We start from the raw sequence: 23,382 nt of genomic DNA, 5'->3' as shown, positions 1-23,382 counted from the left end.
AAATTTAATCTCACAACCACCTGAGACACTGATTGTTAGTCATCTCCACTGTGCAGATGGGGAGCAGCTCAGGACAGGGATGGCCCGGGTCACAAGAAGTCCACAATGTGGTCCTGGCCGGTTTGGCTCAGCGGTTAGAGCATCATCGGCCCACAGACCAATGAGTCGCAGGTTCGATTCCAGTCGTGGTTCATCTCCAGTCCTGGTTGGGTCGTGCGGGAGGCAACCTGGTGATGTGTCTCTCTCACGTCGGTGTTTCTCTCTCTCTCTCTCACCGTGTCTGATGATAAATGAAGAAATATCCTTGGTTGAGGATTTTTTTAAAAAGTCCACGATGTGGCCTGGACCGGAAATCTGCACCCTTCTGCACAGGAAGCGGGTGGCTCGGCAGTGCCCATGTCTGCCCTCTCCCAGGACATGGGAGGCCAGCGTGGAGGTTTCCAATGATCCCTCACTTTAGCCCATCTTAGTTGGGGGGCGGGGGTGCTGAGGGAGGAGGCTGAGGGCCAGAAGAGGGAGCCCTGGGAGGGAGGAGGGCAAGCACTGGGCTGGGCTATGGCCTTGGCAGGTGTTTTCCTCCTTGTGCCCTGGATCCTAGGCCACATCTCCACCAGCCACGGGTGACAGCAGAGGACTCAGACATGAGCCAGGAGGGGCACTTGGTGCCATAGTGCCTGAGGCAGGATCAGAGCAGGGTGCAGCTGCGGGTCTCCATGGACATCAGCAGTATCCTCAGGTTGCGTGGCGAGTAGGGTGGGTAGCGGATGGAGTAAATCTTCTCCATCCCAGAGGGGCACAGCAGGCAGGCACGGTGGTGGGAAAAGGTGTCGAAGGAGAACTTGCCGTGGTAGTTGCCCATGCCGCTGCCACCTGTACAGTGGCACAGAACATGGTAGTCAGGCCCTCAGTGGCCAGCTGAGGTGACAGCAGATGGATATGGGCTCTGCCAGTCACACACTGCGACCTGGGCGGGCTACCTCTCCCCTTCGGGCCTTGGTTTTCCTGTCTGTAAAGTGGGCTGGCTCATCATGAGAGTGGGTAAAGGGCTTAGCCCTGAGCCTGGCACCAGCTCAATAAACTTTGGAGACACCAGTTGCCATGCCAGGTGTTAGGTTAAGACAGGTAGACGGTGGTCAAGAATGTGGATTCTGAGCGACTGTCCAGGGTTGAACCTCAGCTTTGAACCAGTTGTGTCACCTTGGGCAGGTGACTTTGCCTTGGTCTGCTCCTCTGTGACATGGGGTGACAGTGGTACCCACCTCCTAGAGTTGTGGGGGATTGGGCAAGTGCTCAGACCCATGGACACAGAAAGTGCTGTATCGTTATGAGTCCTCAGCATCTAAGTCAAGGGAGGCAGTCAAGGGCGAGGTAGCTTCTGCACTGAGAAGTCCAGGGGCCCAGCCTGGTGGAGTTGGGGGTAATAAGGGAGGGCTTCATGGAGCGAGTAAGACCTGAGGGATGTGGAGTGGACCACATGAAGAGGGTGGGTGTGGGGAAGGGGGACCCAGAGCCTTGGAGGTGTTTGCCCTGTGGCATGTTTGGACCTGGGCAGACCTCTGGCTGGGGCAGCAGGCAGGGAAACTGGGAAAGGAGGCGAGAGCAGGACCCCACAGCTGGATCAGGAAGGGCCCGCCTCCAGAAGCTATGAGTTGGGCCTGGCTTGATTGCAAGGGGCCTGGGAGGTTTTCACTGAGAGTAGAAGGATCAGATTCACTCCCAGACAGACCCCTAGATACATAAGTCAGTGCAGAGGCAGGTCTGGAAGGTTCTGTCCAGACTCTGTAGGGGAGCATCAATCAAGTAAGGTTAAGAATGCAGGGCTCTGCAAGCACCTACCCACTCCTCCGAAAGGCAGGCTGTGGAGGATCAGGTGCATGAAGCCATCGTTCCCACAGTAGCCCCCGCTGCTGGTCCGGGCCAGCACCTGCTTGACCACCTGGGAAGAAGCAGCAATGAGGCCGAGTGGGCCCAGGGGCTCTGCCCAGCCCCGCCAGGGCCCCAGGAAGGGTCTGAGGCCACCATGTGACCTGAAGGGGGGGTGGGTCAGGTGGAGGGCGTTGTACAGCAGCCAGCCACCAAACTCAACCAACTCAGGGCACGTTTCCTGAGCATCTGTTCTCATGTGCAGGGTGCTGGGCACAGACTCGGCTGAAGGGGAGGTGGGAACCCAGCGTTTGCCTGGGGACATGCAGAGAGCAGAGCAGGTAGTCAGGGAGGTTTCCCAGGAGAGGGATGTGATGTGCCGGCTGAGTCTCAGAGGGGCAGGAGCCATTCAGGTGTAAGACAGGTAGGGAGGCAAGGGGTAGGGAAGCAGACTTTAGGGGGACTGTGGTGTGTAGCACAGGAAGGTGCTCAGATTGGTATTTTAGAAAAATGAACTTGGCCTTTGCTTGATTTTAGGAAGCCCTTTCCTCTTTGGTCTAGAGGTTTATTTGAAAAAGGAGGGAAAAGGATAAGTAGACACTAAATTGTTATATTTAGTTACAGTGTGTGACCTTCAGATGACGGCTGGGTCAGGGCTTGTCTGATAGTGGGCAGAGTGGACCCCCCATCAGTGGGCTCAGAGGTCCATAGAGACCAGCAGTCACGACCTGGGTGAGACATGAGTCTTAGGTGTCACTACATCCTAGGACCAGGGCTGGGCAGTCAGAAAAGTTTGAAAGCCACTATGCCAGGTGACGGCCGTTCCAAAAGCCCTGCATTGTGCTTTCGAAAGTGAACATCACCCAGACCAACCAGGGCTCCTGGAGGGACGGCTGATTGTAGGGCTGGGCGGAGGGAATAGAGATGGGCCTGAGGTGTTGTGTGGACCAGAGAGGAAGGAAGTGGAAAACAGGATGGGCAGGTCTCAGATGGTGCAGCTGAGACAGTCACGGGCCAGAGGAGCCGTGACAGCCAAGTGCAATGTGGGACCCTGATCTGGATGCTGGGACAGGAAAAAGACTGGTGACACCAGAGCTGAGTGCAGTTAACAGCAACATGCCAGTGTCCCCTTCGTAGTTTTGACCCGTGAAAGGGCCCTTCACTGGGGAACTGGGGATGGGAGGTGTGGTCCCTGAGCTAACTCTGTAACTTTTCTGTAAATCTAGTTATTCCAAAATGAAAAGTCTATTTTAAAAAAAGAAAACATTGTCTAGCCTGGCTTGTATGGCTCATTGAATGAACTGAGCGTTGTCCCATGGCCTGAGAGGTCCTGCTTCGATTCCTGGTCAGGGCACATGCCCAGGTTGTGGGCCCAGTCCCTAGTGGGGGACATGCAGGAGCTGGCCAGTTGATGTTCTCTCTCATCCATGTTTCTATCTCTCCCTCTTTCTTTCTCTCTTTCTCTCTAAAAATAAAGGAAAAAAAATTAAAAACAAAACAAAACATTGTCTAGATTGCGAGGGATCTCAGGAGAGCTGGCTGGAAGGGGAGGTGTGTTCTGAGCTAGGGATGCCTGCCCTTGAGGCTCTGAGTCTGCCCCCAGGGGCTGGAGTGGGCGGGGCTCATTCCTGGCCTGTGTGTCCTGGTTGTTCACTCCCCATGCCAGCCCATGTGTGTGCTTCTGTGAGCCAGGCACTGAAAGGGGGTACCAGCCACCAGGCTGATATGGAGGCAGGGCTGAGGGGGGACACTGGATGCTGGGGAGTGTGGCCTAGATTGCAGGGGGAGGGAGCACAGCTGCTCTCGGGAGAAGGGCAGAGACAGAACCAAGATGACTGCCATCCAGGAACTGCTGTGACTGCCCAGAGGGACCAGGACCCCTGCCTCCCCCTAAGTCCCTTGGTCCACTGCTAGCACCTGTCCCCACTTGTCTGGCCCCTACTGGGGCCTGCGCGAGCCCCCACCTGGCTGCTCTTGGAGAAGGCGTACAGGGCCAGGGGCTTCTCCCGGCGGTTGATGAAGTCTATGGCCTCGTCCAGGCTCCTCACGTTCACGATGGGCAGGATGGGCCCGAAGATCTCCTCCTGCATCACCGGCTCCGTCTCCTGCACGTCCACCAGCACCGTGGGGGCTGCCGGGCACAGGGGGTCGCTCAGCCCAGGGCTGGGGCCTCGGGCAGGGCCCAGGGACCCGGAGCTCCAGGCTCGGGATGTTCTAGGGAGGAGTGTCTCCCCACAGCCCCCGAGAAGTGACCAGGACCTGGGGCCCAGAGAACCCCCAGCCTTGGTCTTACAGTCATGGGGTGACTGGACCTCAGACCCCTGGAGCCCAAGGTCCCAGGTCCCAGCCTGTTGGGGCAGCAGCGTCACCGTAGTCCTGTGGTCCAGAGGCCAGGCTGCTTTGTAAGGACAGCCCAGTGGGTGCTCGGGACGGGGACCGTGGCTCCCAGCACCTGGGTCTCGGCCGGCGGGGCAGCAGATGGAGGTTGGGAATCATCACTCAGGAGCCCTGGGTCACTGGGGCCCAGCTGAGAAGCCAGGGCTTGGCCCAGAGAGTGGGGTCATGGGGTCACAGGCTCAGACCACAGCAGCGTGTAGCGCTCATGTCATGGAATCGAGGCGCCAGAGCCGCGGACCCCGCTGGGCTCCAGCAGCGGGGCTGGGGAGCCTCGGGGCCCAGCTGTGCCTCCAGCGTGAAGAGGCCTCAGCGGGGCCCCGCGGTCGGGAGAGGGGGACTCACCGATGTAGCGCTCACTCTCCTCACTCTGGCCCCCGATGGCCACGCGGCCACAGCGCAGCAGGCCCTGCAGCCGCTGGAAATGCTTCTCATTGATGACGCGGCCCAGGTCTGGGGAGCTCCTGGGGTCTTCACCATAGAAACGGGTGATGGCGCTCTGCAGAGCGGGCACCAGCCGCGCCTGCATTTCGGGACTGCAGAGGACGTAGTCGGGGGCCACGCAGGTCTGGCCAGCGTTGAAGTAGCGGAACATGGCCACGCGGTTGGCCACGGTCTGGGGGTCGCAGTTGTCGTCCACGTAGCAGGGGTTCTTGCCCCCCAGCTCCAGTGTGACGGGCGTCAGGTGCTTGGCGGCTGCGGCCATGACAATCTTGCCGACTCGAGGGCTCCCTGGACATGAAAAAAATCCCGGGGTGACCTTCATTCACCTGGACTCGGTGGGAAGGCCTCGGCCCGAGGACTGGCACCTTTTTAATGGGGGTTCACCTCCGCCCTGTGTCTCCCTGGAGAGGCAGGTGAGTCAAGGGGCTGCCAGGCACCACACCAACAGGACCTTGCATGTGTCCCCCCACCTGCTCTCCCTGCTCTGACCCCTGGCTCGTCCCCGGTGTCTCCCCCACATGCTGCTGTGCCCCTCGCCACCTCTCCACGTCCTCCAGAACCCTCAGTGACTCCTCTCGCCTGAGGCCGAGGCCGGAGCCAGCTGGAGCCGGGACATTTGGGTCGCTCCTCTCTGACCTAGCCTGGCAGCCCTGCCACCTTCACCACCCACGCCGCCCCTCCTGTCCCCACCTCCTCAGGGTTGCTCTCCTGGGCTCACAGATCTCTCCTCCACTCACCCTTCCCCACCGGGCCTTAAGACGCTCCTGCCGCCCTGGCCGGCTTGGCTCAGCGGTTAGAACATTGGCCCGCGGACCAATGAGTCTCGCGGTCGATTCAGTCCAAGGGCACGTACCTGGCTTGCGGTTCATCCCCAGCCCTGGTCTGGTCGTATGGGAGGCAGCCAGTCCATGTGTCTCTCTCACATCAGTGTTTCTCTCCCTCCCTACCTCCCACTCTATCTGAAGATAAATGGAAAAATATCCTCGGGTGAGGATTAAAAAAAAAAGATACTCCCGCCCACGCCTGGCCCAGGGTCTCTCGCTGCCATTTCTGTGGGGTTGACCCTGGCCTTTCTCCCTGACCCCACTGTCCCTGGAGCCCACTGAGTCTGCTCATGGTTCCTCCTGCTCCCTCCCCAGGGTCCAGGCTCCTCCCTCAGCTCCTCCTTTCTTTGCAAACTTGTCCTTGTCTGTGAGAACTTCCTGACCCCCACCCCAATGTTGAATTCCACTGCGGTCTCCCCACCAGTGCCCTGCGGTGCCTGGGCAGGTCTGCATTCTCAGGGACTGTCCAGAGTGAGTAAATGAATGGCCGCTTCCCAGGCCACGGCTAAGACAAAAGCTTTCGTGTTTCCTCTAGACAGACTGGTGACAGGGATGGGTCCTGTCTACACATAAGGAAACCAAGGCCTGGCGGAGTAGGTTCGGCTGGTCTCTAGGCCTCTGCAAGGCTGCCCTGGGTACCCAGTCAGAGGCCAGCCTCTTGAGTCCCCCTGCCTCTGTCCCCTCTGTCCTGGGGGCCAAGGCCCAAAGCCATCGAGCTGTGTGGCATGATGGTGAGGGTGGGCCAGCACCCTCCGGCCGCCGCCTCCTGCCCCTCCCACCCCTAAATCTGCAGGAGCAGCCCAGGACGGCCCCTCTGCTTCCATAGTTGCCCCTCCACATCAGCTCAGGCCAGGGTCCGAGGGAGAAAGGCAGAGATAGCACATCCCCTCTGAGGTGGACAAGGCTCGGGACACAGGAGGTGGTCTGCAGGAAGGCTCAGCCGCTGCCGCTGCCGCTGCCCCCTCCTCCAGGGTCCTGGCCGCGTAATGTGGCCCCCGCATCTCGGCCCTGTCATCCCCTCTCGAAAGTGTGTCCTGGTCACTTGAAGCCAGGTGGCGTCTGGGCCACCAGAGTGATGGCATGTGACCACTGAGATTGATTCTGACTCGGGGTCTGGGAGCAAACTCCACCCTCCTCCAACCCTGGCCAGTGGGCAGTCCAGGCTGGGCACCGAATCTCTGTCCCTCTAGCCTCTGACCCCTCCTCTGTCCAGCCTGTCGGAAGGGACCAGGGGGCAGGGGGTCTTGTGTAAGCGCCTGACACAGTGGTGCCTTGTGAGATTGTAGTTGGGGGAGGGGCCTGTGCCGGGGTGGGGACCCAGTCCTCCCAAGGGTCCAGGGCTTCTCCTAGGCTCCAGGAGAGAGGGACCAGCTGTCCTGCAGCCCAGGGCACCATCCAGGGCTTGCCCCTCTGAGTCCTTCCGGCTGTCCATCTGTCCTGGCGCTGTGTGGCCTCAGGGTTGCACACAAGACGTGGAGCGGGGCTAGGTGCGGGCCGCCACCCCTCTCGTCTCGCGCACCCGCTGGCCCAGCCGCCCACAGCAGGCCTCTCACCCGTGAAGAAGATGTAGTCGAACTTGTGTTCCAGCAGCTGCCCCGTCTCCTCGGGCCCGCCCAGCACCACGGCAAAGCAGCTCTGCAAGGAGGGACAGGCGTCGGGCTCCCCTGGGACCCCAGCCCGGGCGCCCCGCGGGTGGCCTGCCTGCCTGGGCCTGCTCTCTGGCCTGGCCAGGGCTCTAGGTGGGCTGGGTGACGGTGAGGTAGGGGACAGGTCTGGGGCCTGGCAGTGCTGGTAGGAGGCTGAAACCACGGTTGGGGCACAAGGGGCCCCAAGACACGGACCCCTGGGAAACGGGCCCCTCAGAGCACTGCTGTGGTCCCAGCCTTCTCTTTACCAGGGGAACGAGGCTGAGAGGCGGTGACTTGGCCACGGCCACACAAGCCACAGAAGGCAGGCGTGAGGTTGGAACTCGGCCCTGCCAGGCCACCGGGCCGCCTGCCTCTGCTCACCTGGTCCAGGTATCGGGGCAGCACCTCCACCAGGACCTTCTCGGTGTTCTTGCTGATCTCCGAGGGCTTCAGCACCACGCAGTTCCCTGCAGGGCAGGGCAGGCAGGGCTGGGCTGGGGGCTCTCCCGGTCCCCATTCACTTCTCACACCTGCAGCACAGGTGTCGGCCTCACTCCACCTCAGGTGAAGAATCGGCTCAGAGAAGTGCCGGCGGGTCCAAGCCCACCCAGCCTGGGGATGGTGAGCCGGATGCAGCCAAACTTAGCCACCTGGTGTACCCGCTCCCCCGTGGCTCTGTGGGCCCCGTGAGGCCACCAGCGAGGGGCTGGGTGGGAGAGGGAGACGGGCCCTCACCTGCGGCCAGGGCGCCCACCAGAGGCACCAGGGTCAGGTTCACGGGGTAGTTCCAGGGGGCGATGATGAGCACCAGGCCGAAGGGCTCCTTCCGGATGAAGGCGGAGCTCAGCTGCACGGCCTGTGCCAGGCCAGGGTGGTGGTGAATTGTGAGGGGCTGAGACCCAGCCCCTCAGCACCACCCTCCACCCCAGAGGCTGCCCAGCGGGAAGCCCCAACCCTGAACCCCACATGCCTGCCCCTACCCCAGGCCCACTCACCAGTTTCTTGGATACTTTCTCGTCCTTCATCCAGGCCCGCAGGTTCCTGAGGGCCAAGTCGATCTCGCTCTGGCTGGTGCTGATCTCAGACACCTCAGACTCAGAGGCCGACTGCGGGGGTGGGGTGGGGGGTGTCAGCGGGGGCCGGCGCCGGGGACGGCACAGCCTGCTCTAGGCAAGGCCTGCTCCTACTGACTCATTCGTTCGTTCTCTCCATGCGCACCGAGTGCGCTCAGTGCACTGGGGTCATTCTGGAGCCGGGGTCTGGCTGGAACAGAGGGAGACCTGCCCCAGGGAGCTGCCGTCGCAGGCGGACAGGCAACATGATGACAGTGACTGCTGCTTAGGAGAGACAGTGCAGGGGTAAAATGGACAGGGTAAGGGGGATAGAGAGTGTGTGTGTGCACAAGTGTGAACAAGCATGCAAGTGTGGGCAAGTGCACGAGTTAGTGGTGTAAGAGTGTGTGTGAGAGTGAGCGTGTGTGTGAATGTGAGTGTGTGGATGTGTGTGAGTGTGAATGTGTGAGAGAGTGTGTATGTGTGAGTGTGTGTTTGAATGTGAGTGAGTGTGAGAATGAGTGTGCGAGTGAGCATGTGTGAATGTGAGAATGTGGATGTGTGTGAGTGAGTGAATGAGTGTGAATGTGTGTGAGAGTGTGTGTGAATGTATGTGTGAGTGAGTTTGTGAATGTGTGTGAGTGTGTGTGAGTGAATGTATGAATGTGTGTGAAAGTGAGTGAATGTGTGTGAGTGTGTGTGAGTGAATGTGAGTGTGTGCGTGAGTGAATGTGTATTTGAGTGTGTGTAAGAGTGTTGAATGTGTGTGTGACTGTGAATGTGAGTGTGAGAGTTAGTGTGTGAATGTGTGAATATATGAGAGTGAGTGTGTCAATGTGTGAGAGTATGAATGTGTGCATGTATGTATGGTCAGTGCCAGCCTCTGGGGTGAGGTTACATGTGAGCAGTGAAGAAAGGGAGGAAGGGAGCCCTTGAATATATGAAGGCAGAATATTCTAGGCAGAGGTCATAGCACGTGCAAAGGCCCTGAGGTAGGCACAGGCCTGCTCTGTTCCTGATTAGCCAGGGGCAGAGTGGGTGAGGCGCTGGGGCCAGGCCTCCCGGGGTGAGGACTGTCAAGCAGAGCAGGGACAGGATCTAGCTTAAGCTTTAACATGATTGTCTGTGTGTCCCACTGTGGCCTGCTGTGTGGTTATCAGTCTGCAGGGGACCCTGGGGACAGGCATCCTGGGGTAAATACCATCAGTCTCCACAACCCAAGGGCCAGGCATCACCATCAGATTTCCAGGGCAGGAGGGAAGAGGCAAACCTCAGTAGGGACATTGTCCTGACTCTGTCTCCATGTGTCTGCCTCACCCCACGAGGGAGGAGAGACCCAGCCCATGGGCTGCAGGCAGCATGAGGCCCATGGTCAGGGACACCAGAGCCTGAGGCTTGGTTGTCACAGCGCAGACTCTCTCCTGCTAGAGGGCAGGGCAATGGTCCGAGGGGTGCCGGGATGGTTTGAGAGTGAACCGAAGGCCAGAGACGGGGATGCCCTGCTCAGGCAAGGCCAGGGCCAGGGCTGAGCCCTGAGAGGAAGGGCACTGGGCCTTGGGGGGGAAGCCACACCCACCAACACTTCTAGGAGCTGAGCAGGGTTCAGGCATGACCCCTACCCCTGTGAGTGTGGCCCCCGTTCCCACCCAGTGAGCTGTGGGGCCTGGTCACTGCATCTGATATGTCACCTATGGCCTGAGTGAGCTGTGGGCTGGTTTAAGGATCCACCTGAACTGATATTGGAAGAGCAGGCTCTTTTGAGCCAGGACTGTGTGCCCTCTCTGAGCCTTCTCTAGGGGTGACCAGGTGTGGCCCCTACCCGGAAGACTGCTGGGTTTAAGGACTGCAGAACAGGGCAGGGAAGGTGTCTCCCCCTGGGAGGGCGGGGCTCCTGGAAACTAGGAGTTGGGGTGGGAGGCGGGAATGAAACCTGAGCCAGAGGGAGAAAGGGAGCAGACAGCTGGCTCAGGTCTCCCGTGGAAGGGCAGCTGGCCAGCAGGTGGGTGGTGGCAGAGGCTCACCAGGGTGCCAGTCCCCCACCAGGCCCAGTGAACTGACACTCCCCACAGGGTGGCAGAACCAGCCCCTTGAGATGGGAGCGCTGGGGAGGGTGTGGTCAGGAGCCCTGGTTTCCTAAGAGGGACAACAGATGGTTCCGGAAGGCCGATCGGGGGCCCGGTGCACGTGGCTACGGTACTCGTAAAAAGAAGGCTTGGGGACACTGAGAAAGGGAGCAGGTGTGACCAGGAGGCACCATCCTCAGGACAAGTCCTTGTGGCCTTTGCTGTCCCTGTGGAATGGGGGTGCACCTTGTCCATGACTCCAGATGCTCCTAGGCACTAGTCTCAAAGTCTGGGACTGCTCCAGGGACAGGGCAGGCACTTGGCTGGGTGCCTGTGACTAGGGCGGGTCCCAGGGAAGCTGCTGAGGGACCCCTGGCCCTGCCGGTGTCAGTGTCTCTACCACAATCTGAGTGGAGCCGGCTGGTCCCTTGGAAAAGTGGGGGAGGGGAAGGCAGCATGTGGACCCAGAGCTTTATGGGGTGGACCCCAGGGGTCAGTGCAGAGTCCTCTGTGTGGGCTCAGGAGGCCCCAGGCCCTTCCTGGGACATACTCAGGGCTTAGGGCGGACAAGCTCAGCACTCAGCACAAGCCAGCAGGGACTGTTGCTATCCCCTGGGGACAGGAAGTGACCATAGGGGCTGGATGGCAGCCGACATGCACTGTGGGCCCTTCTCAGGTGTTAAGTATCAAAACTGCATCTTGCCATTTGACAGTTACAGGCCTGGCCCGCGGGGTTCCAGGTGGTGAGGGGCAGGGGGACGAAGGGATGGGTCTGGACACTGTGGCCTTTGCAACATGCATGGGGGACATTTTTACCCTGGACAGCTGTCCAGGGGCAGCTAAGCAGGTGGGCCCTGTTAACTGGGGGGGGGGGGGGCTGCCTAAAAGAAAGTGCATTTCTTGGAGTCCTGACATGGCTGCTGCTGGAATGGGGAGGGGCTGAGCCCCCAGGCCTCCAGGGTTTGGACAGATGCCATGATGCCCGTTGTACCAAGAGAAGCTGAAGTCCTCCAGCCTATGGAGTCCTGCGTGGTGTGACCCACCTCCCTGGGCTTCATCTTTGTATATCTCTGCTTCTACTCCAGCCATGCTGGCCTCCTTGCTGCTCAAGCATAAACACACTAAGTACCTCCTGCCTCAGGGCCTTTGCACGTGCTGTGCTCACTGCTATTTCACCCCATATCCATGTAGCTCCTTCCCCCTCCTTTTTTATGTCTCTGTTCAGATGCCATTTTCTCAGAGAAACCTTCCCTGACCCGCACCCTGATCCTGGCCCTCTCTTGCTCCCTTCACACTGGGAGTGTCTCTCCATTGTACTTATTACCATCAACATACTATGTGATTATTTATTTACTGTCATGTTTTGTCAAAAGGCCAACTTGCTGGGCACAGGGACTTTGTTTTAGTCTCTGTTGCATCCCCAGATCCCAGAACGGCACCTGGCACATAGTATGTGCTCAATAAATGGTGAGTGAATGATGAATGAATCAATGGTGAGCGGGTTACAGCACAGGGAAGGGGGTGGAGTTGGATGGGTTTTTAGTTCCACCTCATGGAGGATGAAGCTGTCTCCATACCCTTGTCCCGCCCTCCCTCCCCTGCCTCCCGCCACCTGCCGCCTTCACCTTGCGTAGGTCCTGCGCCAGCGCCTCCTGCAGAAGCTTCTTGTTGTCCTGTAGGAAGCGGGCCAGGCCCCGGAGCTGGGCAGCTCGGAACTCCGCTGGCCGCGTCCGCCCCGAGCGGAAGGCCTCCCGCAGCCGCCCCAGGGTGTCCTCGAAGGGGTCCATCCTGCGGGGAGGAAGGGGGAGCATGGGCCAGGGCTACCCACCTGAGAAGGCACCCGCTTCATCCCTGCCTGCACCCATGTGGGCTCACAGACACCCTCACTGGGACTCGCGTGTAACCCAGAGGGCCAGGGCTGGCCATGTTCACACACACACACACACACACACACACACACACACACACGGCACACACTGACAGACCCGCAGACAACTTCCCTTGGCCAGTGGGCAGCAGAGCCCTGGACCCTGAGGGCTGGTGTGGGCTTGGGGACAGTTACTCCACAGCCCCTAAGGGTGGACAGGCAGCCAGGGACCAAACCGAAATTAGCCCCAAGCCATGGCCCTACCACTGTCCAGCGCACCTCCTGGGCATGGAGCTGCCTCACCCTGCCAGTCCTGGAGTAACCAGAGGAGTTTGATAAGGAGAAGGACAGTCCACCAACTGCCACCGCGGCCACCACTTGGAGACGTTCCAGACAGAATGCTCTGCCCCCCTGCCCACAGCAGGGTGGCACTGCCCAGGGAGGCCAGGTGGGCTGGCAGTGGCTCAGAGGGCTGGGTGACAGAGGGCAGTGGCCTCTTCTCCCCATTCCCCAGCTCCCCAACAGGACGGGGAAAGAACTCCAGCCTCCCAGAGGCCCTGATGCCCACCCCGCCTGGGCCAGCCGCTGAGCTGGAAGAGCAGGAGACAGTGGGGACAAGGGGTTAAGGGGCAGTCGTGCCCCCATGCTGTCATCAGCCAGGGCTGGCAGGCGGGGGAAGGACCCCAGCATTCCCCCGTGCCCTCACCTGTTTACTTGAGCACTCTGATGCACTCATCCCTTGGCCTGGTGCTAAGGGCCTGGGGGACCCTATCTGACTTCCTTCCTTTCAGGGTTCAGCTTGCTTGATGCCTCCTCCAGGCAGCTCACCCTGGTTTCTCCCTCACACACATTCACAGTGGCCCCTTGGCTCTGCTCCCTACCACACTGGGCCATACTGGGTTTCATCCTGTCCACCTCCTGAATCTTGCCCCTCGGCCCCCACTCCCTCCTCTCACCAGCAGAGGCCAAGCACTCATGGTCTGCCTCACTCATCCTTGGGGTCCTAGTACCTGACTCTCCCCCTCTGTTGGGGGGTGTGATGGCGCCGCCAGCCAGCAAGGTGTTTATCAAGGGCGGGGCATCCATAACTCCAGGGCTGACCGCTAGGTTACCGTGGCTACTGTCACCGTGGCCCTCAGTTTTCTGGAAGGCTCCATGGCCCTGAGGGCCAAGCCTGCTGCAGCCCACAGGATGGCCTGGCCCACCGGGACTCTGTGCTGAGGGGCTGGCTGCAGCCCTTGGCCATCCGCCCGGGTGTGGCTGGGGGCCAGCTGCCCCCACAGACCTGCTGCTCTGGCCGGGAGAAACTGGGCAGTGACCCCAGGCACCGTGAGCCTTGGGGTGGCAGTGTGGCAGAAGAGTCTCAGAGCCCCTCGGGGCCCCAGGCTCCACCCTGTTCCTGGGAGGAAGGTGCCCTGGCCCGTGGCCTCCAGAGCCGTCACCTGGGCTTGTCCCCGGCTTTGCCTCTTAATGGCCTGACCTTGGGCAAGTCACTCACCCTTGCTCTGCCTCAGTTTCCTTGTCTGTCAGGGGGGGACGACGCAGCACTCGCTGTTGTCCTGGGGGTGGAGGCTGCGATGCCACGAAGCACGTGCGCCCACTCAGGCCGTCACTTGCCTCCTCCGCGTCCACAGACACCCCGCCCGCCCTTCTGCCCAGCTCTCGCTTGCAGGCTTCTGATGGGTGCTGGGGGCACAGCGCCACCCCCTCCTGCCCCCCGGGTTGTTTGCACTTTCCTTAGAGTCTCTGCAGAACCCACAAAAATGTCAGGCATGGCACTCTGCGAGGTGGAGGTGGGGAGCTCTGCGGGGGGTAGAGGTCCGCGTGGAAACTTCCAGCAGCCTCTCCTGGGAACACTGAGGCAAACTCACCCAATGTTGTCCCCTGCGGGCTGGTCACCCTGGACAGAGACCCCCAAGAGCTGCCGCTGGGAGACAACCCAGGCAAGCAGAAAAGCCAAGGCTGCCTTCCACCTGGGATCTGGGGGACCCTGGGGCTGTGACCTCGCAAAGGACCCACAGAGGAGCTGGTTCCTGCATCAGACAGGGCGGGGGCTCCCTGAGTCCCCCACCCCCACCCGGCACAGCTGAGCTGCCTAAGTTCACAGGGAAGTCAGTCAGCATCCATGCCCTGTGCCTGGGTCACTCCTTAACCACCGGACAGCCTGGAGCGGGCACTGTCCCCCTTCCCACCGATGGGGATGGGGGCCGGGCACAGAGCCTAGGAGCTGCCCGAGGCCACCCAGCTTCTTCACCCTGAAACCTGGAATCCAGAGGAACAGAGGGCCGCGCACCCCACACCCCACCCGCCACCCGCGGCTGGGCGAGGGGCAGGGCAGCCTGACCTGGGAGGGGACACCTCTGGGCGGGCCTGAACCCAGAGCCGGCACCAGGCGGGCAGTGGCATGTGGCAACCGGCTAGGACGGAAGGTGTGTGGTTTGTACCCTGCTCCCTCGGCCTCTTCCCTTCTCTCTTCCCCATGAACCGCGCTCAGCTTCCCCTTCTTGCCTCATCCGGCTGAACGCCGAGGTCCCGGGCTGGCAGGCCAGAGTCTGGGGGCTCGGACACTCCCAGTGGGCTTGGTCCCGGCTTCAGCCGCCGGCTCAGCCATTTCTGTTGTGGGCCTGCTGCTCCGGGCGTGGGTGGGGTGGCCCCGAGCTGCTAATCCCTGGACGGTGCTAAAGGATGGACCTGTTTCCCCTGCCTGAGGCCCGCGGGGACCAAACAGGTCCCCTCAAGGCCACAGGCCTGGGGATTTCTCTAATGAGAATAACCAGGTGCTCACGGTGCCAGGCACGTGCCAGTGTGGGTGCAGCTAGCGCCCGGTGCCCCTGAAGGAAGCTGAGGCCCAGAAAGCTCACATGGACTTGAGGAGGGAGCGGTGAGGTGGGCCCCCGGGTCTGCTGGCTCCAAGGCACCGAGAACCTGCTTCCAAGCCCACCCCCAACCTCTGCACGTTCTCGCGTTCTGCCTGCCTCAGTTTCCTCACCTCTACCTGAGGCTCTCTAAGAGCGCCCTCCCAGTATGACGCTTAGGGGCCCAGTGACCTTGAACCCCAGCAACTCCATTGATTAGCTAGGAGGCCCGGGGCTCACTTTCCCATCTGTGAAATGGGATGGCACCTGTAGCTGCGCGAGGTGCTGCTGGGACAAGCGTACCATGCTCTGCAGGGCGGACCTTGATGCTTGGTGACGAGGTCTCAGCGGCTGTATTCAGACCGTGAAAGGGCCATGCCCAGGGGTTTCGGCGAGGGGACACCGGGATGGGAGCCCCGGGAGACTGAACCCAGTGTGAGCACCAGGGAGGCAAGGACTCAGCCTGTGACCCAGAGCTGAGAAAGACGACGGGTGGTCCCAGTGCCCGGGGACCCCTCACCTGCCGGAGACGGAGGTCACGGGCCAGCTTCGAAGGTCCCCACACCCTAGTTTGTCCAATCTGATCTCCTCCATGTGGCTGTAACCTGGGTTTCCTTAAGGTCCCTGAAGCTCTGGGCAGCTGCCCCATCCCTTCCAGGAGGGCCCCGGAGAGCTGGGGACCCACCCAGCCCCACCCCGGAAGAGGTTACACCTTCGCTCCCTTGCCTGCAAAGCCCCCCCCCCCCCCGAATCAGTTCCTCCTGGGCCTGGCAGGGTCCACCCCCAAGAGCTCGGTCTCCTAATCACTCACTGCACACCGGCCCCAGCTCCAGGCTCAGGCTGGGTGTGGCCAAGCAGATGCTTGCCACACAACACCCCCCCACCCCGCTCGTCCAGAGATGGGGTGCTCTCCCTCCTGGGGCCACTGGGGCAGGGCTGGGGCTCCGAGCTCCCTTACAGGATGTGTGACCCCAGTGAGAGAAAGGATGGTGGCCCAGCTCTCAGCCAAAAGGAGAGTGCCCGCTGGCCACCCCGCCTCTGCTCAGTCCCTCCCTCTCCCTGTCTTCCCTCCTCGCCGAAGGGAAGTTCCCTTCCCCCTTGCTCCCAGACAGGCAGCTCTGAGCACAAAGCCTGTCTGTGTATGTGGCCAGGAGTGGCTCCGGCTGCCTGGGCGGCCAGCAGCCCGCGCCCCGAGGCTGCCCACCAGCCAGGTCCCTGGCCGACTGCTGTCCGGCCTGCCCTCCCGGGACGCGGTACCTGAGGCTCTGCCAATGGCCCTTCCTCTGGTGTCCTGCTCTGTGGCTGCCCTGCCTTATGAAATGTCCAGGGCTGGGCCAGCCCCCGGGGCGGGGCTGCCCTGGCCCGCAGCCTGGGGTGAGAGTCACCGCCGCCTCCCTCTGGAGCTGGAGCCGGGCAGAACCGGGGTTGCTTCCCCTAAACCCCCGCAGAGGCTGTCTCACGGACTCTCGACCTGGCCCCAGGCTGCTGGTTCTAGAACAGGCCTTGCCCGGCCCCAGGCATGCGTGTCCGGCATTTCCCTGACACTCTGGGACGGTCCCACCCCGGGGCCCCACATCTCGGCCTGTCACATATCACTCCGCAGCCCTTCCCTGAGCCCAGGCACCGTGCGCTGCCCGAGCACACTTCACCTGTAAGTCCCTTAATGAACCGGATGCAGTGGCGGAGTGTCAGCCCCTCATTTGGGTCCCTCAGGCCTGGGAGCTGAGGGGTCCAGCCCGAGGCCTGGTAGTGGGGACCCAGGCCCAGCTGGAGAAGGAGAGACCATGGCGGGGGCCTGGACCGGCAAGGAGAGCCCGCCCACCCGAGTCAGTTTCCCATCTGCAAAATGAAGAGAGCAGATCTCAAGGTGGCTGGCGTCCAGAAACACAAGCAGGGCCACACCCTCCGCGCTCTGTCAACCAACCACTCCCGGAGCCTGTCTCCCAGCAACCTGCCTTTTTACAGAGGAAATGGAGTCCCAGAGAGGGGACAGGACTTGACCAGGAGCTCTGGGGCCGGGGGCTGCGTCCATTCCCAGATATCCCCCCAACTCCCAGGCAAGAGGGCCTCCCTCTGCCCTCTGGGGCAGCTGTCAGGATGATGAGTGTCACCGTGGCGGTTCCTGTTCCCTCCCCTCAGCTGCCTGAGCAGTGCCGGGGGGACCATCCTCTGCCCTGCCCTGGCCTCCATCCCGTCACACCTGTCAGAGCCAACACAAAGCGGGTGAATCCCCAGGAGCTGCTGGTGTCACACAGGAGGTGATTAGGTTACAGGTGTGGGGGCAGGAGCATCCTTTGTACCATCACCTGGGCTACCCTGGGCCCTCTGCCGCTGTCCCCGCTGTCCCCGCTGCCCCTTTGCCTTGGTGCCCTGGGTCTGCCTGGGATCCTGGCCTGTGGCCTGTAGGCCTCCCAGCCCCTGGGAGAAGCTCCTCACCACCCTCGCCCTCCCTGCCCCTCTGCCTACCTGGGAGGGCAGGAGAGGTCTCCTCGCCCACACCTGCTCTGCTAGCCCCTGGAGACTTCAGTCACTTGGGACAGGGGTCGGGGGCTGCAGAGGCCCCGTCCTCTGTGTGGGATGGAGCCCCCAGCCGCTGCCTGTCACGTGGCTCAGCATGTGACAGCCCAGCCCTGCTGTCTGGAGCTGAGCCAGGCAGAGGCAGAGCTGGCTCCTGCTGGGGCTGGGCTAGAAATCAGGCCCAGAGAGGGACAGCCACCGGTCTAGGGCCACACAGCAAAGCAGGGACCCCCTGAGGAGGGACTGGTGAGTGACAGGGGTGTTGCAGGATCTTGAGGGGCACCTCCCTGGCCAGGGATTTCCCCCTGCAGGGCTACTCCTGAACTTGTCATGACTTCAGGAACATTCGGGAGGTCACCAGTGAGGCCTGACCTCCTGGCACAGGGGTCCTCGCCTGGGCTGGCAGTGAAGCTCCCCAGTCTGAAGGGCACTGTTTCCTGGGGAGGAACGGGGGCCAGTGCGCTCCTGCTCCGGGTTGGATGCCTCCTTACCAGTGAGACAAGAGGCTGGGAAGGTGCAGTGACCAGGCCAGGGCCACACAGTGAGAGGTCCGGTGGGGAGTCTTGCCCTGCCTGACCAGACTTCCGGGCCCTTGTTTAGGAGCTGGGGGGGGTCACCCCGGGAGCCTCATGTCTCAGCTGAGAGCAGCAGCCGCTGTGTGGTGGACAGGGTCCTCGGCATCCCAGCAGCCTGTGCTGATCACTGTCCGCTGCACCTGGTTTGAAAAGGGTCAAAGTTCGCCTCCGCGAGACGCAGCGTCAGGTGAGTGTGCAGTGGGCCCAGCGCGCTCCTCTTTGGGACACGATGCAGGGGTGACACGCTTTGGCCTCTCCACGTCCCAGGAGCTGTGGTTTCGGGGTGTTTGAATCGGGACACAATTTGTCTCTCCTGTCGGCTTTTCTGTAAGGACATCTCTTATTTCATAATGAGAACAAAAAATAATATCTGTTACAGATAAAATCATTTGAAAATAGTGAGAGAGAGACGGCTGTTCATTGCTGGGGATGTGACAGTGGGTGTTTGCGGCCTAGACCAGGGTGGTCAGTGGCCAGTTGCCGTGGTCAGCTCTCTGTCCTGCAGGCCACACCAGCTGTCTGGTGCCCCAGTGCCAGCTCACAGACAGTCCCAGGGCTGGAGGGTGGAAGGCAGAGGATCAGGGTCATCCAGGAGCCTAATCTGTGGGTGCTGGGACCCTGAAGGAGCCAAGCCACGCCCACGTGCCTGCTGGGAGAAACCCCCCAGTCTCCGCCAATGCCGCCTGCTGGCTGAATCCAGTCGGAGCCTGTGCCGAGTAGGTGACTGACAGAGTTACTGAGCATCAGCCGCTTTCAGACCCTTGGGGTTGGAAGTGCCTTTCACACTCGTGTGGTCTCTTTGTGGGAACACGGACAAGGCCGGTCACTCCTCACTCCTTGGGACATTCATGTTCGTCTTTTGTGTCGGTGTTTTATTTTAAAATATTTTTTCTTTTTATTGATTTTTAGAGAGAGAGAGAGAGATAGAAACATCGATGAGAGAGAACATCAATTCTCCGCCTCCTGCACGCCCCCCACTGGGGTTCGGGCCCACGGCCTGGGCATGTGTCCTGACCGGGAATCGAACCAGTGATCTCTTGGTGCAGGGTCGACACTCAACCACTGAGCTACACCGGTGGGCTTGTGTAGGTATTTTTTCTTTTAATGAATTTTTTGGTTATTTAGGTGTGTGTGTGTATACATTTTTTTCAGAAGGTTAGAATAGTGTCATTAACCATTGTGCCATAATGTCAGGCTTTGTAACAAGCTATCAGAAAATGTTCTGAAGTGAATTGATTTTAATAAAGCAATTTATTTATTTTTTTATCCTCACATGAGCACATTTTTGCATTTGTCTTCAGATAGAGCGGGAGGAAGAGAGAGAAACATGGAAGTGAGAAAGACACATCAAGTGGCTGCCACCCACAAGACCCCCAAATGGGGCCGGGGACAAACTGCAACTGAGGTACGTGCCCTTAGCGGGAACCGAACCCAAGTCTCTCTGGTCCGCGGGCCGACGCTCTAACCGCTGACCAAACCGGCCAGGGCTTAATAAAGCAATGTAAAATGGTACCAATGGACCAGAGGAGTCGACGTGTAACAAGGACTATAAGTTAAATAATTCTGGGACCCTCAACTGTAGAGCAACCTCTTTTGTAGGCATGGGCGTGAGCACAGAGAAATCATGCAATTTCACAGTCAGCATACAAGTAGCTACTATGCCGTGGAGCAAGTCACGTCTTGCTGGTGGGGTCGGTATGGGAGACACGGGACACGTCAGTGTTGGTGGGGCCTTCTGTGGGGCAGACCACCTCTTCCCTCCTACCTTCTCTTTGCTTTCTGGCTGTTTCTTAAAACACTCTGATAAATTTTATCTTGGGGTCCCTTCCGGTGGAAGACACAAAACCAATGAGCTCAACAGCATGGTCCCTTCTTCCCCTGAGCAGACCAGCCCACCCTGGAGACCTTTACCCGTCCTCGGACAACACACACCCACTCAGGGTGCCACACACCTGGCCACCTCGAAATGCACCCACTGGGTCTGTGAATTTCTCTTCCCGCCTTGCCCAGGATGGGCCCCCACCCCGCCATGCCGCCCCCTCTCAGGTGCAGCTTCAAGAGGCAGCATCTGGGAGCTTCCTGGCCCCCTCACAGGCCGCCCGTCTCCCCTCCCTCCCTCTACAGTACTTCTGTGGGCCTGCCCTCTTTTCGATGCCGTGGCAACTAGACAGCTCCCCTGTCCTGTCTCCCTCCAGGAAGCCGTCCCTCCAGGTCTGCTCTGCCTCCAGGGCGTGCCTCTTCCTCCTGCCGCCAGCCTGCTGCCCCCATCCTGTGTTTAGAGGACAGAAATGCTTTTCTCCTTATCCCTATTTCGCAGGCCAGGAATACCATGGCATGTGCCCACCAGGCGAGGTGAGGGGGCTCCCACACTAAAGCCCAGAGAAGCTCGGCACCCAGCTGGGAGGATGCCCTGGGGACCACGCTTCATGGTGAGAGGGTCCTTCTCCGGCCTGTTCCTCCCTGGCCCACGTGGGTTCTCTGCTGGAGGAGCCGGAGGAGCCGGGGCTGCCTGTCCAATGCACGTGGCTGCATCCTTTCTTTCCTTGGTGGCCTCAAGCAGAGAAGGGGGCACATAGGGAAGGGCTCCTTCACAGACCAGAGATGCTGGTCTACACCCAGCTCAAGGGTCCCCTTTCCAAGATGGTTTTAGAGGGGTGCACTCCTGGGAGGAGCAAGGGGTCATTCTCACGCTCCTGCGGAGCTGACGGACCCCCGGCCTCCTACCCTCTGCTGCATTAAGCCCACTTCCTGAGGACACACATCCACCTTGGCAGCCTTCCCTCCTCCTGTCCACATCTCCTGCCCGCCCCATGGCTTCTACAGGACTACATCCTCCTGGGCATCAAGGTCCACTGCCCCCACTTGCCCCATGACCTCCTGTACCTCCGCATCCCCACACACCCTGGACTTTGTCCTCACTGCTGTCCACTCTCCGACCATGGCCCCCAGCCTCCTGGCCTCCCAGCATCATTGCATCCCTGGACCTCGGGCCCCGCGCTCTCTCCTGCTCCTTCCATGTCTCCCACCTCTGGCATGATTCCACCTGTGTTGTTCACCTATATCTGCACGTGGGTGTGGTCTGGAGAAAGTTCCATCACCTCTCAGCCTGTCCTCCACCCCCCCAGCTCTCCACATTCCCCGCAACCCTTCTAGGATAGGTATTTAGCATTCATTCACTCGTCCAGCCACCCACATTTATTGAGCACCTACTAAGTGCCAACACAAGCTTCTGCATAAGGGGTGCATGGTGAGCAGAAGCTTGGGGGGGGGGCAGACAATTAAACCACAGGAGAGAAATAGTTCATACTGTTCTCCAAAAAGGCTGGACCAGTTTACAGTTCCACTAGGCGCACAATGGTTCCCTTTTCTCTATGTCCAGGCCAACACTTGTCTCTTGTCTTCTTGATGACAGCCATTCTGACAGGTGTGAGGTGATGTCTCATTGTGATTGTGATTTGCATTTCCCTGATGGTTAGTGATGTTCACACCTTTCCATGTACCTCTTGGCCATTTGAATGTCTTCTTTGGAAAAAATGTCTAGTTAGTTCCTCTACCCATTTTTAAATTTAATTGTTTGCTTTTTATTGTTATGAGTTGTATGAGGCACTTATACATTCTGGATATTAGCCTCTTATCGACACATGGTTTGCAAATATTCTCTCCTATTCTGGAGGTTGCCTTTATGTCTTCATTGTTTTGTTTGCAGTGCAGAAGCTTTTAGGTTGGATGTGATTCCACTTGTTGATTTTTTTCTTCTGTTGTTTGTGCTTGTGGTGTCATATTAAAAATATCATTGCCAAGACCAATGTGGAAAGGAATAAAGGAAAACTCATTTAAAATGAAGTTGGGCCCAGCTTGTGTGGCTCAATGGTTGAGCGTTGACCCATGCACCAAGAGGTCGCGGGTTGGATTCCCAGTCAGGGCACATGCCCAGGTTGTGGGCCTGATCCCCAGTGAGGGGCATGCAGGAAGCGGCCAATCGATGTTATCGCTCATCGATGTTTCTATCTCTCCCTCTCTGTTCCCCTCTCTCTCTAAATATCAATAAAGAAAAATAAACTTTTAAAAATAATAAAATGAAAAATGAAATGGAGTTGGAAGCCCTGAAGGGGGAGCTCTCGGACACTGCCACTCACTGCACCTTGCAGACTCCAACAGGAAGAAGTCTACCCTTACATTTCTCCATAGGAAGAAGCCTACTTTACCACTCCAGTGGGAGGAGGGCTGATTTTCTCCTTGGCAAGCAACAGTCCCAGCCAATGTGAAACTGCCAGGACTCAGCCAATGGAAAGCTACTAGATTTCAGAACTCAGTTTCCGCCAATGGACATTTTGTTTATGAGAGCCCCTCCCAACTCACCCTTTTTCGCTATAAAGTAATATTCCCCCCCTTTGTTCTCCAGACTTCCTAAGGTTGGCCATGGCTAGCATGTCCTGAATTGCAATTCCTCTGCCATTCCTGAATAAACCCATTTTGTGGGTAAAATAACTGGCTGTTTTATTTTGGAGATTGACACCAATGTTAAAGAGCTTCTTCCCCACATTTTCTTCTAGAAGTTTATGGTCTCGGGTCTTATGTTTAAATCTGATCTGTTTGAGTTAATTTTTGTAAGCGGTGTAAGACAGAGGTCCAAGCCCATTTGTCTGCATGTGCTTATCCAGTTTTTCTAACGCCATGTGTTGAAGAGACTTCCGGGAAGTGTATAGTTTAAAAATCTTCCCAAGCGTTTCTAACCAGGGCAACAGCCAGTGCTATGGAGCCTCCCCCGGGCAAGGCTGGCAATTCATGGGCTCCTCTGGCAGCCCTGGACGCAATGCCCAGGGTGGGGTGGGGTGGGAGGCTCTGAGCCCTCCTGCAGGGTGGCGATGGGGTCACTCCACGCTGTCCAGCAGCCACCACAATCTCCGCCTCAGAGTGGCCCAAACTGAAGCTGGAGGTGCATGGGCGGTGGCACAGGCTGTCAGTCCTGTGGTAGGAGCCCTCTGGGGGCTGCTATGAGGACTCTGCTGACCTGCAAACACACCGAGTGGGGCCTGGTGTGTGGAGGTGGTAAGGATGACAGTGGTCAGGGGAGATTATTACGGGCCTAGCACTTTTCTAAGGCTTTGCATTAACTCAATAATCCAGCGCTAGCCCTGAAAGTTGTGTCCAGTATCCCATTTTACAGATGAAGAAACTGAGGCACAGAGAAGTGGGGTTAATTTCCAAAGTCACAAAGCCAGAAAGTGGCTGAGTGGGGATTTGAACTAGCATCTCACATCCCTGAGGAGCTGGCCGCACATGGACACTCTCCTCTAACA

General features: G+C 59.3%; 1 protein-coding gene and 1 long non-coding RNA gene across 5 annotated transcripts; one reads left to right on the top strand and one right to left on the bottom strand.

The window, feature by feature from the left end:
• Positions 1-229: 229 nt before the first annotated feature.
• ALDH3B1 (aldehyde dehydrogenase 3 family member B1) lies at positions 230-17,586 on the bottom strand. 4 transcript variants are annotated; one of them, XM_036258059.1, is made up of 10 exons: positions 17,457-17,586; positions 11,894-12,056; positions 8,149-8,259; positions 7,889-8,009; positions 7,535-7,620; positions 7,079-7,160; positions 4,603-4,989; positions 3,828-3,994; positions 1,837-1,936; positions 230-870 (listed from the first exon to the last, which is right to left on the bottom strand). In XM_036258059.1, the coding sequence occupies exons 2-10, from the start codon at positions 12,053-12,055 to the stop codon at positions 686-688; spliced, it is 1,401 nt and encodes a 466-aa protein (XP_036113952.1). In that variant the 5' UTR covers position 12,056; positions 17,457-17,586; the 3' UTR covers positions 230-685. The 4 variants fall into 4 exon arrangements, with proteins under 4 accessions (XP_036113952.1, XP_036113950.1, XP_036113953.1 ...); XM_036258057.1 differs by lacking the exon at positions 17,457-17,586 and adding an exon at positions 16,640-16,860; XM_036258060.1 differs by lacking the exon at positions 17,457-17,586 and adding an exon at positions 16,248-16,306.
• LOC118627659 lies at positions 16,932-22,537 on the top strand. The gene is made up of 3 exons (XR_004959209.1): positions 16,932-17,248; positions 18,108-18,269; positions 22,271-22,537. It is a non-coding gene; the product is annotated as an uncharacterized LOC118627659 (long non-coding RNA).
• The last annotated feature ends 845 nt before the right edge of the window (positions 22,538-23,382 follow it).

This window comes from Molossus molossus, unplaced genomic scaffold, assembly GCF_014108415.1.
Source record: "Molossus molossus isolate mMolMol1 unplaced genomic scaffold, mMolMol1.p scaffold_m16_p_13, whole genome shotgun sequence".
Lineage (NCBI taxonomy): Eukaryota > Metazoa > Chordata > Mammalia > Chiroptera > Molossidae > Molossus > Molossus molossus.
Note: the sequence above shows the minus strand (reverse complement) of the source record. Positions and strands in the feature narration are given on the sequence as shown.